At 40.7% G+C, this 12,097-nt stretch overlaps 1 protein-coding gene across 1 annotated transcript; it reads left to right on the top strand.

The window, feature by feature from the left end:
* The first annotated feature begins 1,809 nt into the window (after positions 1-1,809).
* Positions 1,810-11,791, top strand: LOC112561154 (putative GPI-anchored protein pfl2). Its single transcript, XM_025233451.1, has 13 exons — positions 1,810-2,166; positions 3,279-3,417; positions 3,968-4,080; positions 5,009-5,105; positions 5,449-5,582; positions 5,824-6,022; positions 6,568-6,707; positions 6,933-7,011; positions 7,293-7,490; positions 7,706-8,136; positions 8,396-8,549; positions 9,127-9,371; positions 10,167-11,791. Exons 1-13 carry the CDS (start codon positions 2,130-2,132, stop codon positions 10,247-10,249), a joined length of 2,049 nt encoding a protein of 682 aa, XP_025089236.1. The 5' UTR covers positions 1,810-2,129; the 3' UTR covers positions 10,250-11,791.
* The last annotated feature ends 306 nt before the right edge of the window (positions 11,792-12,097 follow it).

Here is a 12,097-nt window from a genome sequence, read left to right as displayed (position 1 = left end):
ATCATTCTTTCTTCATCTTCTCGTCATCTCCACCCCATGCGTTCACCTGTTTACATACTGCAGATATATATGTAAAGAAGGTTATTAATACCTTTGTTCAAGCAGGTTAGAAAGTAATGAGCACTTTCTATTTGATACATTTCTATCAGTCAGTGTTTTGTTAAATTTTATCAGCACGAGAAACCCTCAATAGATAAAAGTTGGCCAATCTGCACCATGAAGACGATAACAGGTACAACAATCTCATCTGCATCTTTTCTCTGTTTTTTTTTTATTTTTATTTATTTATTTATTTTGTATTCTACTCGGAAGGGACGAAATATTCACTGCAGTCGTTTCTCTCTCATGTCTGCACGGAGACAAGTCAGGAGAAGCCTCTCACTCATCAAACCACTCTTGTAATCGTCTGCACTCTGTGACCTTTATCTGTTTGATGTTTAGTCTCCGGTTGCCGCTCACAGGATAAATGTTCCTTTAATTTAATAACAATTTGATATTTGTTGAACTTGTTAGTAAAAGCTGCATGCTTGGTGAGTGCGTGTCCTTTCAAAGTTTTGAAGATTTGTAATTACATACAACCAGCCTTAAAAAATGTTTTTCCACTGTGGTAAGCATCACCATACACAGGAATGTGCGAGGGCTAAATGGAAAACAACATTTTCTTGTTTATTTTACCTGTCGTTGATTAAAAGAAAAAAAAAAATGTCATTGTCATTGTCACTTAGCGACCTGCTGTGTATCAGGAACCAGAATACCATAATTTCGCCGAAAACTGTTTATTTACCACGCACGTGACATCCGCTTTTCATGCTTTCATCCGCACGTATCGTGACGTGCGAACATTACTCGTGCTGCGATTGGCTACACAGAAAACGCGGGATTAAAACCACGTGACACTCCGTAAACGTGACTGTTTGTGACTGATACCGTTTCGGGATTGTTCGTAGGAATAGAATAAACATTTTCGTGGCTAGTGAGGTGCAGGATCTGCCCTGCGGCTGTGACCACACACCACGCATGTAATGCTTATTATCGCAGGACACAGTTCCGGAAGCTCGTTGGCAAGTGGGCGTTTCCTGATTTCCTCACAGTGCCAGCTGACAACGACAGACGAAAGCTGGAAAATCGAGAAAGTTGTGAAGTGTATGAACTTGTGAGTGGCACGGTCACGCCCTGTTCATCCTGTACAAGAGTACCGATAGTCTGACTCTCGGGTGTACTCTGAGCAGAACCTTTTGCCCTCTTGAGCCTTTTGAAAAAAAAAAAGCTTCTGCCGATGGATGATTGTTGAAAATAAGGATTCTTAGTTTTCTTCTGTAGCTGTTTTGTTCCTGTCCATAAGATCAGAACCTGTACACGCACGCGCACACGCACTAACACCTTCAACGCACGCAGTCACACTCAAGCATTGAACTCCATTTGTGCAATCTTGGAATTTTTTTTTAAAATAGTAGGCGTTAAAAACTTTTTAAAAATATGAAATGTAGACTTTCAAGCCTAGCACCAATGATGGACCACATGCTGGTATTTTGAACACTGCCATCATGATCAGTCCCGTCCGACACATTAATAAATATCTTTCTCCTTTCTTCCTCTCGTGCAGACTCCTCCTACCTCATTCATTTACTTTTTCTGTCTGTCTAGTAAGTTCACTTCCCTCCGTTTGACAGTTACGTAAAGAACATGCATGTTTGCATGAAGTCGACTTCACTAAACTTTCTCGACAGCGCGTGCGTGCGTGCGTGTGTCGTGTGCACGAAGTAAAACTTCTGCGAAGCAGACCGGACTTGGGAACAAAAGTGCTTTTCACTTCTTGTGTGACTCACAAGCCCCGCAGCATCCCATCGCCAAGCCGTTTCCATAACATCAGCATCGTCTGCATCGGGTCCAGACCCGCGAAGTATTATCTTGTATTTTTCTTTTTTTTTTTTAAATCGCTACTGTTGCTGCTGTGTTCTAATCTTTCGGTGCTGAGCTCTGTAGAGGGGGAGCCCCGTCTGGCAGTTGAAGTAAATGCGAAGAATGTATCCTCGAAGAGAGCTGGTCTGGGTTGTCTGCACTTTGACATCGTCTGCTGCTGTGAATTGAAAGCCGGCACGTAACGACTTTCTCCAGTCGATGAATCTTGGATGAAGATGAAATTGTTCTTAGTGTTAGCCCACCTGGGTAAGTTGTAATAACTTTTTGATATTTTGATATATTTTTGATATTATGCTAATATATAAGTATAATTCGTGATTTGCAGAACAGATTAATACACTGCGTTGGTAAATTCATGGCTGTACTTGCGCTTCATTACATTTTTTTATGTGTAACGAATGTTCAACACATTTCTAGCTTGCTTTGTACTCTGTTCTTTATATATATAATATTAAATAGTGCGTTTAATATATAATACTATATCGTGCGGTTTTTTTTCTTCCCTCCTGATCATTCTCAACTCTTCATGTCTTCTCTCTCTCCATCTTGTGGTTTCACATTAACTTTTGTGAGTTCTAGTTCTCAGTTCTGACAGCTCTCTCTCCCCCTGTCTCTGTATATTTATAACAGTTTAAATGAATCAGAGCATTAGCTTACAATACTATTTGGAGCTGGAATGCAAGTTATGGGCCACGGCCTACACTCAAAAAAGAATGTTAAAATCTCCATGCCTCAAGATAAAGTTCTGGTTCTCAGTTCTCATCTCTCCCTCCCCCCAATTCTCTCTCTTCTCCCCATCTCACCCTCGCAAGAGCTGGGAATTCCAGTCTTTAAGACATCATCGCTCCACGAGACTGGCTCTGTGTTTGCGATAGATTGTGGTAAAGGAAGCTGTGAGATGAGAGACTAACTGACCGATGCAAAGCAAGCGATTAAAAATAAATAAATAAATAAAATAAATAAATAAAAAAATGGAAGAAGTTCTCCTTGAACGCGGAGACATAAAATTTCGCGAGAGACTGCGCACTTCGTGATGACAGCGATCCTTTCTCGCTTTCGTAGGATTAACTTTCAATTGCGGAAATACTTCATTAGGATTTGTTCATTCTATTTCCTTTTTTGCAAAAATTATGCAACATAAGTCAATGAAGATCAAGCTTCTTGTCTACAAAGGAATAAAGTTGTATCCATGTTTTATTCCTTGGGCAAGAAGTGGCAATATCTGCGGAGGTCTAGACACCCGGATGCATGGTGCTTGCCCTTCACTTTACACGGGGTTAGTTTTTCCTTAATTTCGCAGCAACGACTTCCTCTCGCTTCATAATTAACATAATTAAGCTTGGTTTCGTACTGCCCAGGCTCGCTTGTCGCTGTGGGGGCAGGCCAGTGCAGCGAGGACGAGGTGAAGCTGAGCCTGGACACCATGAACACCAACCTGACCCTGGCGGCTGCCACCGGATACAGACACTCCTCTGATGATATCATCAAACTTTGCCGGTTAGTTCGTTCATTCATCTTCAGTACGAGGACACACTCGCCCTCAAGTGATTGGGAGTGATACGAACAAACACAGACACAAATCGAAAGATAAAAATGAAAGAGGGAGTAAGAAACAGAGAAAAAAAAACATTAAAATATTTTGAACCTGGAACCGACATGTTTATTGCATATAAAAGTGAGAAAAAAATTAGTCTAAACTAGTGTTTATTTTACACAAGTTTTTTCAGCATTCGTCTTTCATGCCCCAAGGAAATTAGTAGCATTTTTATGTAATTAAATTCAATCTACAATGTTATGGTAGGCCATTTTACTCAAAGATTTCTGGATGTTAAAAGCTGATTCTTCGCATGCAAACTGAGACCGATTCACTGTGCATGAAATATACGGTGGATGGCAGTATAATATAAATTTGATCTCACTTTGTTGCCCACAACTGTTAAACGTGTCTTAGAGAAACCTTTTTGTGATTTTAAATGATTACTGATATTAAAATGGATGTGACATCAAACTGAAAGTGAAATAAAAGCAACTTGTTTCTGATTGACAGAGAGTACTGGAGCAGGGAGGGTATATTCGCGAGTTGTCGTCCACACAGAATAAAAAGCATCGCAAAATTTGCCAGAGATGTCAAGAATAAGCTGCAAAGTTTTTGTGAGAAAGGTAAGTCCAGGTGAGACAGGTTGTCAGCCCCGTGTCAACCACTTGGTGCAATAGCATGGCGCACATCGCATCAAGGGGAGACTAACATACCGGATCCCAATACCAGATAACAAAAACTGAAATGTTTAAAATTTGTTGAGGATTTCAATTTCAGTTACCTTGCTATAAGTAAATATTTTGGACTAAGAAAGGATAACCAAAACGCTGAAAAAAATATTAACAAATTTGTTGTTTGATGTGGAAGAGTAGTCTCTCTTTGATAAAGTTGTTGAATGGGTTCCTGAACGAAAAAGTTCGTAGATAAGTAAGATCTTGAACACCTCACTTCCCAATGACCGAAGGAGAGGTGGAGGAGGAGGACTGGTTGCCCGTATTGCTGCCCTCAGTAGTACCTTAAGGGCAGGTGTTTAGGGTATGTGTACCCTGGTGTGGTCATCTTAGGGCAACAGGATGGCGATGGCGCCAGGATCGTCTTCCGACACACATGACTGGTCAGTCTGCTGATGTCCAGTGTGGGTTAGTGACAGTAAACAATCAGTCTGCTGATGTCCAGTCCACTGTAAACAATCCGTCTGTGAAACTGGAGTATGAAACATCCTGATGATGGTTTGTAGTATCAGAGTACATGAAGCAAGTTCCGGTTTGGGGACAAACAGATGGCTTGGTCTTCGGTGCCTCTGAACTGTCTGAACCCTGTCTGTTCTGATACAAGGAGGTCGCAGAAGCTCAAGCAATAGCCTTTAAAATTGTTTCCGATATAATAAAAAAAAGCGAGTGGAAAATAGGGATCCACCGACGAGGATCAATCTCTGGATCGTGATCAGCCTCCTCATTGTCCCTGCGGTCAAGTATGTCTGAGGTCGTGCTAGAGAGCATCCAGTATTTTTAAGATGACAATGCTAAGAAGTGAACCATAATTCTGTCCCAGAATGCATCGGGTTTATCACCTTTAACGACTGTCTCGGTACGATCTACAATACAAACCTCACCAGTCCACCATACGACAGCAGCACTAAACACTGCAAGTGAGTATATTTATTATACAACATTTTTGTCATAGTTAAAGGTTTAGTGCGGTGGATTTTTTTAGATGAGGCCGGATAAAGATCAGAGCATCTTACCTTTTCCCCCAAATCTGGGTACATAACCATATTGTATTCTTAAGATACAAAGAAAACCCAGCATACAAAACGGTCATATTCGTCATATTCGAACAGCCAGCAAAAGAAAGAAAGAACGAAAGAAGAAGAAAGAAAGAAGTACAATCGTCTATTTGTAACAAAAGAAAAAACAAGATACACCTGTCGGCTGAGAAGATTGTCTAATCATAATTATAAACTTTATAGGACTGTATGGGCTTTGTTTCAGACTGTACCAGGAGGTGGTCAGAGATTGTGTCGACGACTCGCAGGATTGCAAGATTCGAGAGCCGCTGTTCCTGGCCATCCTGACCAGCGCCTTCAGGGAGCATCTGTACGAGGAGGGCTGCGTGCCCCGCCCAGGTAACTTTACTCACTCACCTGGCCAACCCACAGCAGGTACCCGGTGACAAATGAGTCAATTTTCTGCCACACCTTCATCATCATCATCCACCTTATTGTCGTCTTCGATAGAGATACAAAGTAGCATCTTTTTCTTTTGGCAAGTAGGTATTGTATTCTCTTTTACAGTATAACATAAATTGCTTTGAATATTGGTGAGCTGAGTTAATTTCCTAGTTAATTACCGACTGGTCACTTGCAGTTACCGCTTCAGTGTCCGTTGAATCTACCACCAACCTGCCAACCTATCACCCAACGACTGTTGGTCCGTCCAGCGTGGCCACGTCTTCTTCCCCACCTGGCCTGTGTAACCTGGCCAGAGCAAGGAGCTGTGTGGGACAGTTACAGGAGACAGTGGACTTGGCCTCCTGGGATCAGGACACACTCGTGTCAGTCTGCATGTGAGTTCACGCGCTTGTGTGTGTGTGTGTGCGCGCGCGTGTGCCAGCGTGTCTGTAGGTGTGTGGATGTAAGTAGGCATATGAATACTCTCGAGAAGCCTCACAACAGACCACAAGACGACCTTAGTTCATTTGGCGGCACCCATCTACCCTCCTCTTGTTGCCTCTAGGGAGTCAGGTACCCGTTCAACAGCTGCTGCCACCCACAGGGAACTGAACTGCGCCACACGGATATCGAGTAGTGTCAAGCGCGTCCGGTTCGATTCCCATATGATGCAGCTTACTTAAATTTTATCCAACCGTGCAGTGATGACATGTACATGAATCCTTCAGGTCATCGGTGAGGGAGAGAAGATGGTCACCATCCTTGTCAAAAATGGCTTCGGATAAATTAAGGCTCAAACACCTTATCCAACTACAATACTTACCTTTGTTTAATCAACTGTGCACGTGAGTGAGCGTCCAAGTGTATTTCATGATTGGGTGTGTGAGTATTGTTATTTACTGTTTGTGTATGTGTATGCGTGTGTCTGTGTGGGTCTTAGTGCCAGCGTGAAAGGCGACCGACTGTTGGAGTGTTTTAACAACCAAACTGCAGGCTGCGATGTCAACAACCGAGAGCTGGTGGTTGTGAGGGAAATGTTGGACAAAGTCAACAACGATGCCAGAATTACCTGTGAAAATGGTAGGTAACTATGTATGTATGTACAAATATGTACATTTGTATTTCATTCTTACTTCTTAAGTAAATGTTAACCACCAAAATAATATTTCTTTACTGAAACAAAAAAGGAAGGAAAGAAAGAAATGGTTCACATGTATAAACCTTATTAATTTTCACACTCCACAGTGTGTACAGCTCAGAAATCTTACTTTCTGTTGACTTGTTTACCTGTTGATCTGTTGACAGCGTGTCCAAGCTACCAACACGCTTTTTGGTGCGCTGGCATACTGGCCAACACCTCGCGGCCTCTTTCTCAGTTGTGCAGGTGAGTCTCCCTCCTGCTGGAGGGTCAGCGAGGGGACAGCAGCTGCTTGTAATGCTAAGAGACATGACATTCAATTATTGTTCTTTAGGTCTTTGTTATGAAAACATTTGGTATGTTAGACACTGACCTTTATGCATTTGATTTTGTGCCATGCCTGTGTGTGTGAGAGAGAGAGGGGATGGGAACGGTAGGCATGTATGTGTGTTGGCTCATGTGTATGTGTATGTTTGTGTGTGTGTGTTTGTGTTGTCATGTGTTTATATGATGTTTATGTCTTGCAGGTACCACGAAGCAGCCCTACAATGCGTCACGTGTCCACTGGCCCATGCCATGCTACTCCAGCTCCTGAAACAAAGTCCGGATCCAGACTGGCTGAATGTCTGCGAGTCAGCATGTCCAGATCTTCATCTAGTCCTTCTTTCCTTGGAATCATGCGCAGAGAAATACAACTGGACTTCCGCCTCAGACTCCACTTGCCCGTCAGTCAAACTAAATATCTCTTTACAAGATCGCTTGTCGGCCTTTCACTTGCGATCAGATTATCTCAACATCTTTTTTTATTTTTTTATTCAAACATTGAGATAATGTTCTGATATCATGTTTTATTTAGCCTTAGTTCAAGTTCTTGAAGTGATTTCAGCCTAGCTTCAGACTAAAATGATCGCCTAAATATTGTCTTCTGGTGTTGTTGCAGGCAGGTGTGGAACGTCACTTCCTGTCTGGAAGGTCACGAGGTCGAAGGGCTTAGATGTGAAAACGTTAGTCGGCTGGTAGACAGGGTCATACCTGGTCTCACCTCACAACAGCTTCAGTGCGCCACAACAACGACAACAACTACCACCACAACCACCACCACAACCCCTTCCACGACCACCAGCACCACAACGACTTCAACCACATCAACAACTTCTACCACCACAACAACGCCAACAACGACCACAACTACGACTACTCCAACGACAACAACAACTACCCCAACGACGACAACAACTACCCCAACAACAACAACAACAACTACCCCAACGACAACGACTTCTCCATCAACGACAACTAGCCGGACGACTACACCAACAACCACATCTACCACTACTACTGCTACCACCACAACAATTCCTACAACAGTCGGTGAGGATAAAGACTTAGCTAGTCATTCACGCAATCTGTGTTTCAAAGTTAAAGTTTTGACTTGCCTCCATGATGACGGATGAATCTGGAGGACTAAAAATATGTATATATATATATCTTTTCTTCCCATTCTCCTTAGTTTCTCGTTGGTTGGAAATAAATTTTTGTTCAATCTTTCCGCTAGTGAGCCGGACGTCTGCCCGCCCATGTTACTCCATGGATGTTACATATCTCATGCTGTTACTCATGAATGTTACAGATCTCATGCTGCTACGCAACATGGTGTTACAAACATGTCCTCCTGATCGTCCGATCGTGCAATATGAAGCTTATGATGCTGTCTCAACACCCGGGTACCAGCAGCATGCCAACACCAGTCACCATTCCACGCCAATGAACATATCATCCTGCATGTGAGGCTCTTCTCCCCAAACACTTCTCCTTTTTCATCATTTCATGGATTTCTATTTGTTTCATTCATGATTTTGTTTGCTCATTTAAATTACACTTGTTATGTAAATAATGCTTGTCATTGTTGGTAATAATAATAATAATAATAATAATAATAATAATATAATAATAATAATAATAATAATAATAATAATTTTCCAATAGTTTTGAAAGGAAACTATTTATTTCTTAGTTTGCCATGTTATTTAGTAAACACCTTAACACTGTCACCTATCAAGACGTCTTACAAATACTTCTGTTACATACTGATTTGTCTAGATGACATCTAGCCATACTATCCTACTCTAAATTCTAAAAAAGCAAGTTTTGTTGAGTCTGTAGTAAGTATTCAGAAGGAAACATTCTACCAACCTGAAGGCTACAGGTTCAAACCTGACGAATGACATAAGAAAACAGAATACAGCCTCCCTATTTGGGAATTCCATGATGATCTTTTTAATCACAGTTTATTGATGGGGTTTTTTCCCCGACTACAGCATCAAATACTTGTTGTTGTAATGGAGGTTGTTTGTGTTTCAGTCAGTTGCTGCTGTTCGAGGAGTGCCTCTCCAAGATGGCGGCCTGCGTGAGCAGTAGTCAGCGCAGTGAGTGCTACACCAGCCTACCCGAGCACCTGCAGACTCTAGCAAGGAACCGAGACAAGTGCTTGCTGATCATCTACAGGGCAGCAGCCGACATGGAGCTCATCAAGTCGGGGGACTATGCTGGTGCTGGGGATCAAAGCGAGGGATACAAAGCCTTTGCTAATTTCACCTGCGGGAAAGGTCTTTCTTTCTTATTTATTTATTTCTTTTATTTCTTTGCTTTTTATTTTTTCTATTTTTTTGTTCTTCTTTATTTTATTTTATTTTTTTTTATTTTTTGGTTTCTATTTTTCTTCTTTTTTTATTTTTTGTTCATTTGTTAATGTATATTATCAACAGTTTTTTTCTCCCTTTAGTTGTTAAGTGCATGTCCAATAGACTGACATCTGTTCATCCAAATTTTGTGACTTCGAGCGTTTAATGCACACCATAAAATTGTCATTTGGAATACTAATAAAAGGCATAATAAAAGTAATAAAAGGCAAATAAAGGAAGAAGTCCTCAGCTATTTAATGATCTCGTAAAATAATCTTGGAACATTCTCACTGATTCTGAGAAATGGTTAAGCAAAAAGAAGTTTTCTGTGTCTGGTCTCGTAACGACTGTTTTCAGTGTTCACCTTTTACCCATGCCCATCCACTTTTTGGTGGCTGTAATATGATTTTATTCATTGAAATTATTAAAATAAAAACTTTTTAAGACACACTGCTCCAGTTTGAGATGACAGTCAGATGAACGTTGCCATACCTCACAAAACACTAAATTGAAAGGAAACATGAGCATGGAAACAAAACATGATTGATTATATTTCTTGGTGTGTTCATTATTAACATGGTGAAGATTTTTACAGTATGTACTTTACCATTTTTGCTAACTTTCTTTCAAACTAGTTAAGGAAAATAATAATCTTGCATGGCAAATACTGTTACAAGAAAAGACTACACAGACGGTCACAGTAATTTTTTTTTCTTTCAGGTTCCTCTGCTCGGAGACAAAGTCACGGTTACCTGGTACTTCTGCTAATGGTGATGAGTACTAGTCTTCGAATGTTTGGCTGATGCTGCACATTACAAACAGTAACAACCCTATTAAACTTTATTCATTCGGGGTTTTTTTTTTTCTTTCTTTCTCATTGATTTATCTCGATTTTTGTGATGAATGGAGATGAGTTGGAAAACATGATGCATGCCGGTGGTACTCGTAGCTGACTGATTGTTAAAGCAGAGTGAAGGAGTTCTGTATCCACTCGTCCAGTGCCTCCATTCCGGCTCTTTCTCCACTTCACTGATCATCTCTCATGTAACTTCCACCACTGCCCCTCTCTCCTCCCTCAACACCCCCGTGCGAGCTCAAAGATGTGTTAATGAAGGTGAGCAGTCAATGATGTGGCCCCGAGGACCAGCTTTCACACACCATGTTCACTTTCCAGACAATACACACACGAAAGTAAATGTTAGTTAATTTATTTATTTATTGTATAATTAATTAAGCCTTTAACAGTCGATTATGTTGCTTTCATGATCAGTATTTTTCATGTCCATTATTTAAATTTTGGGTACTGCGGTTTAGTGGTCTAACCAAAGGAAAAGTTGAACATCACTGCGAATAATTAAAATAGAATGTTTTGAAATGTATTATACTGTAGTCGGATTCTTTCCCTCATCCTATCCTCATCCGTTAACTGACCTTTCTGCACTTATTGCCGTTCTCTGAAAGAAGTGGTTTTTCCCGATTAATCCTTTAATTAACTTAATTAATCAAAATAATTTTTCAATCATCATGGAAACTTTTGAGTTGTAAAGAGCTGCTTTTCAATTAGTTGAACATTTTTGTCACGTGCACAGACTATCAACAACAGGATGAGTCGGTAGGAGATAAAATATTGAGGAAAAAAGTTTGTTTTTCCAGAAATTAATAAATCATTGATATTATCTTATATTAGCTTCATTGTTAGACGCACAACCTTTTCATGCATGTACAGCTGTCATTATTTAATCTGGAACTCTCTGAATTTTATAAAATTTTTGTTTTACTGATATTCACACACATTTCATATTCCTTGTATGCTGAAACAATTTGTCGGTCTTCATGTTGTGACTGACTACAATGACTCCATGTACATACTGACCGTTTGTATTTCTGTGTACCCACTGTCTGTCTGTCTGTCTGTCTGTCTGTCTGTCTGTCTGTCTGTCTGTCTGTCTGTCTGTCTGTCTGTCTGTGTGTGTGTGTGTGTGTTAGAAAAAGTGTGTATGGGTGTGTTGGAAGGAGTGAGTGTGTGGATCGGTGCGCACACGAAAGTGGATGTGTGAGTGTGAATGAGAGCGTGTACGTGTGTACTAATAAGATACATTCTGTGGTTATTTTTTTAATTTCTGTCCGACAAGACTATGAATCTTTGGCTTAACTCATAAATAAGATGAGTGAGTGCTTGTTTTATAAAGAACATTTTTTCCTTCCCTTCTTTCTTATGCTTTCTATTTCTGCAGCAAAGTACAACTTACCTGTATGTACTACCTGTGCCTGCTGCTTCAAATTGTATTATTTTATGTGAATTTTATATGTTCTATGTATTAATGTACAGAATAAGCAATTCCATATCCGAGTTTTCTTGTGTTTTTACGCAGGTGTATGTGTGTGGTGGGTATTTGACAGAGGTGTACATGCCTTCGTGTATGTGTGTAAGCGTGCGTGTGTATGTGTGTTTGTGCAGGTGTGTGCGTGTGGGTGACTGTTTGCTCACGCGGAACTGTTCTTTTTTTTCCAACTCACAAAACATTGCCTTGAAGAGTTCATCATTTCAGGCAGGATTGTAAGCAATGCTTTTGTACTAAACAACTCTGACTATTTATCGCCAGCATCAGCATCAACATGGCGCTGCTGTCAGTCATTATCTTCCAGCGTTC

Source organism: Pomacea canaliculata, linkage group LG4 (genome assembly GCF_003073045.1).
Source record: "Pomacea canaliculata isolate SZHN2017 linkage group LG4, ASM307304v1, whole genome shotgun sequence".
Classification (NCBI taxonomy): domain Eukaryota; kingdom Metazoa; phylum Mollusca; class Gastropoda; order Architaenioglossa; family Ampullariidae; genus Pomacea; species Pomacea canaliculata.
Note: the sequence above shows the minus strand (reverse complement) of the source record. Positions and strands in the feature narration are given on the sequence as shown.

Coding starts and splice junctions, on each gene's coding strand:
- LOC112561154 (XM_025233451.1), top strand. CDS start 2,130: ATGAAGATGAAATTGTTCTTAGTGTTAGCCCACCTGG. Junction 2,167..3,278: donor CTTAGTGTTAGCCCACCTGG/GTAAGTTGTAAT, acceptor CGTACTGCCCAG/GCTCGCTTGTCGCTGTGGGG. Junction 5,583..5,823: donor GGGCTGCGTGCCCCGCCCAG/GTAACTTTACTC, acceptor GGTCACTTGCAG/TTACCGCTTCAGTGTCCGTT.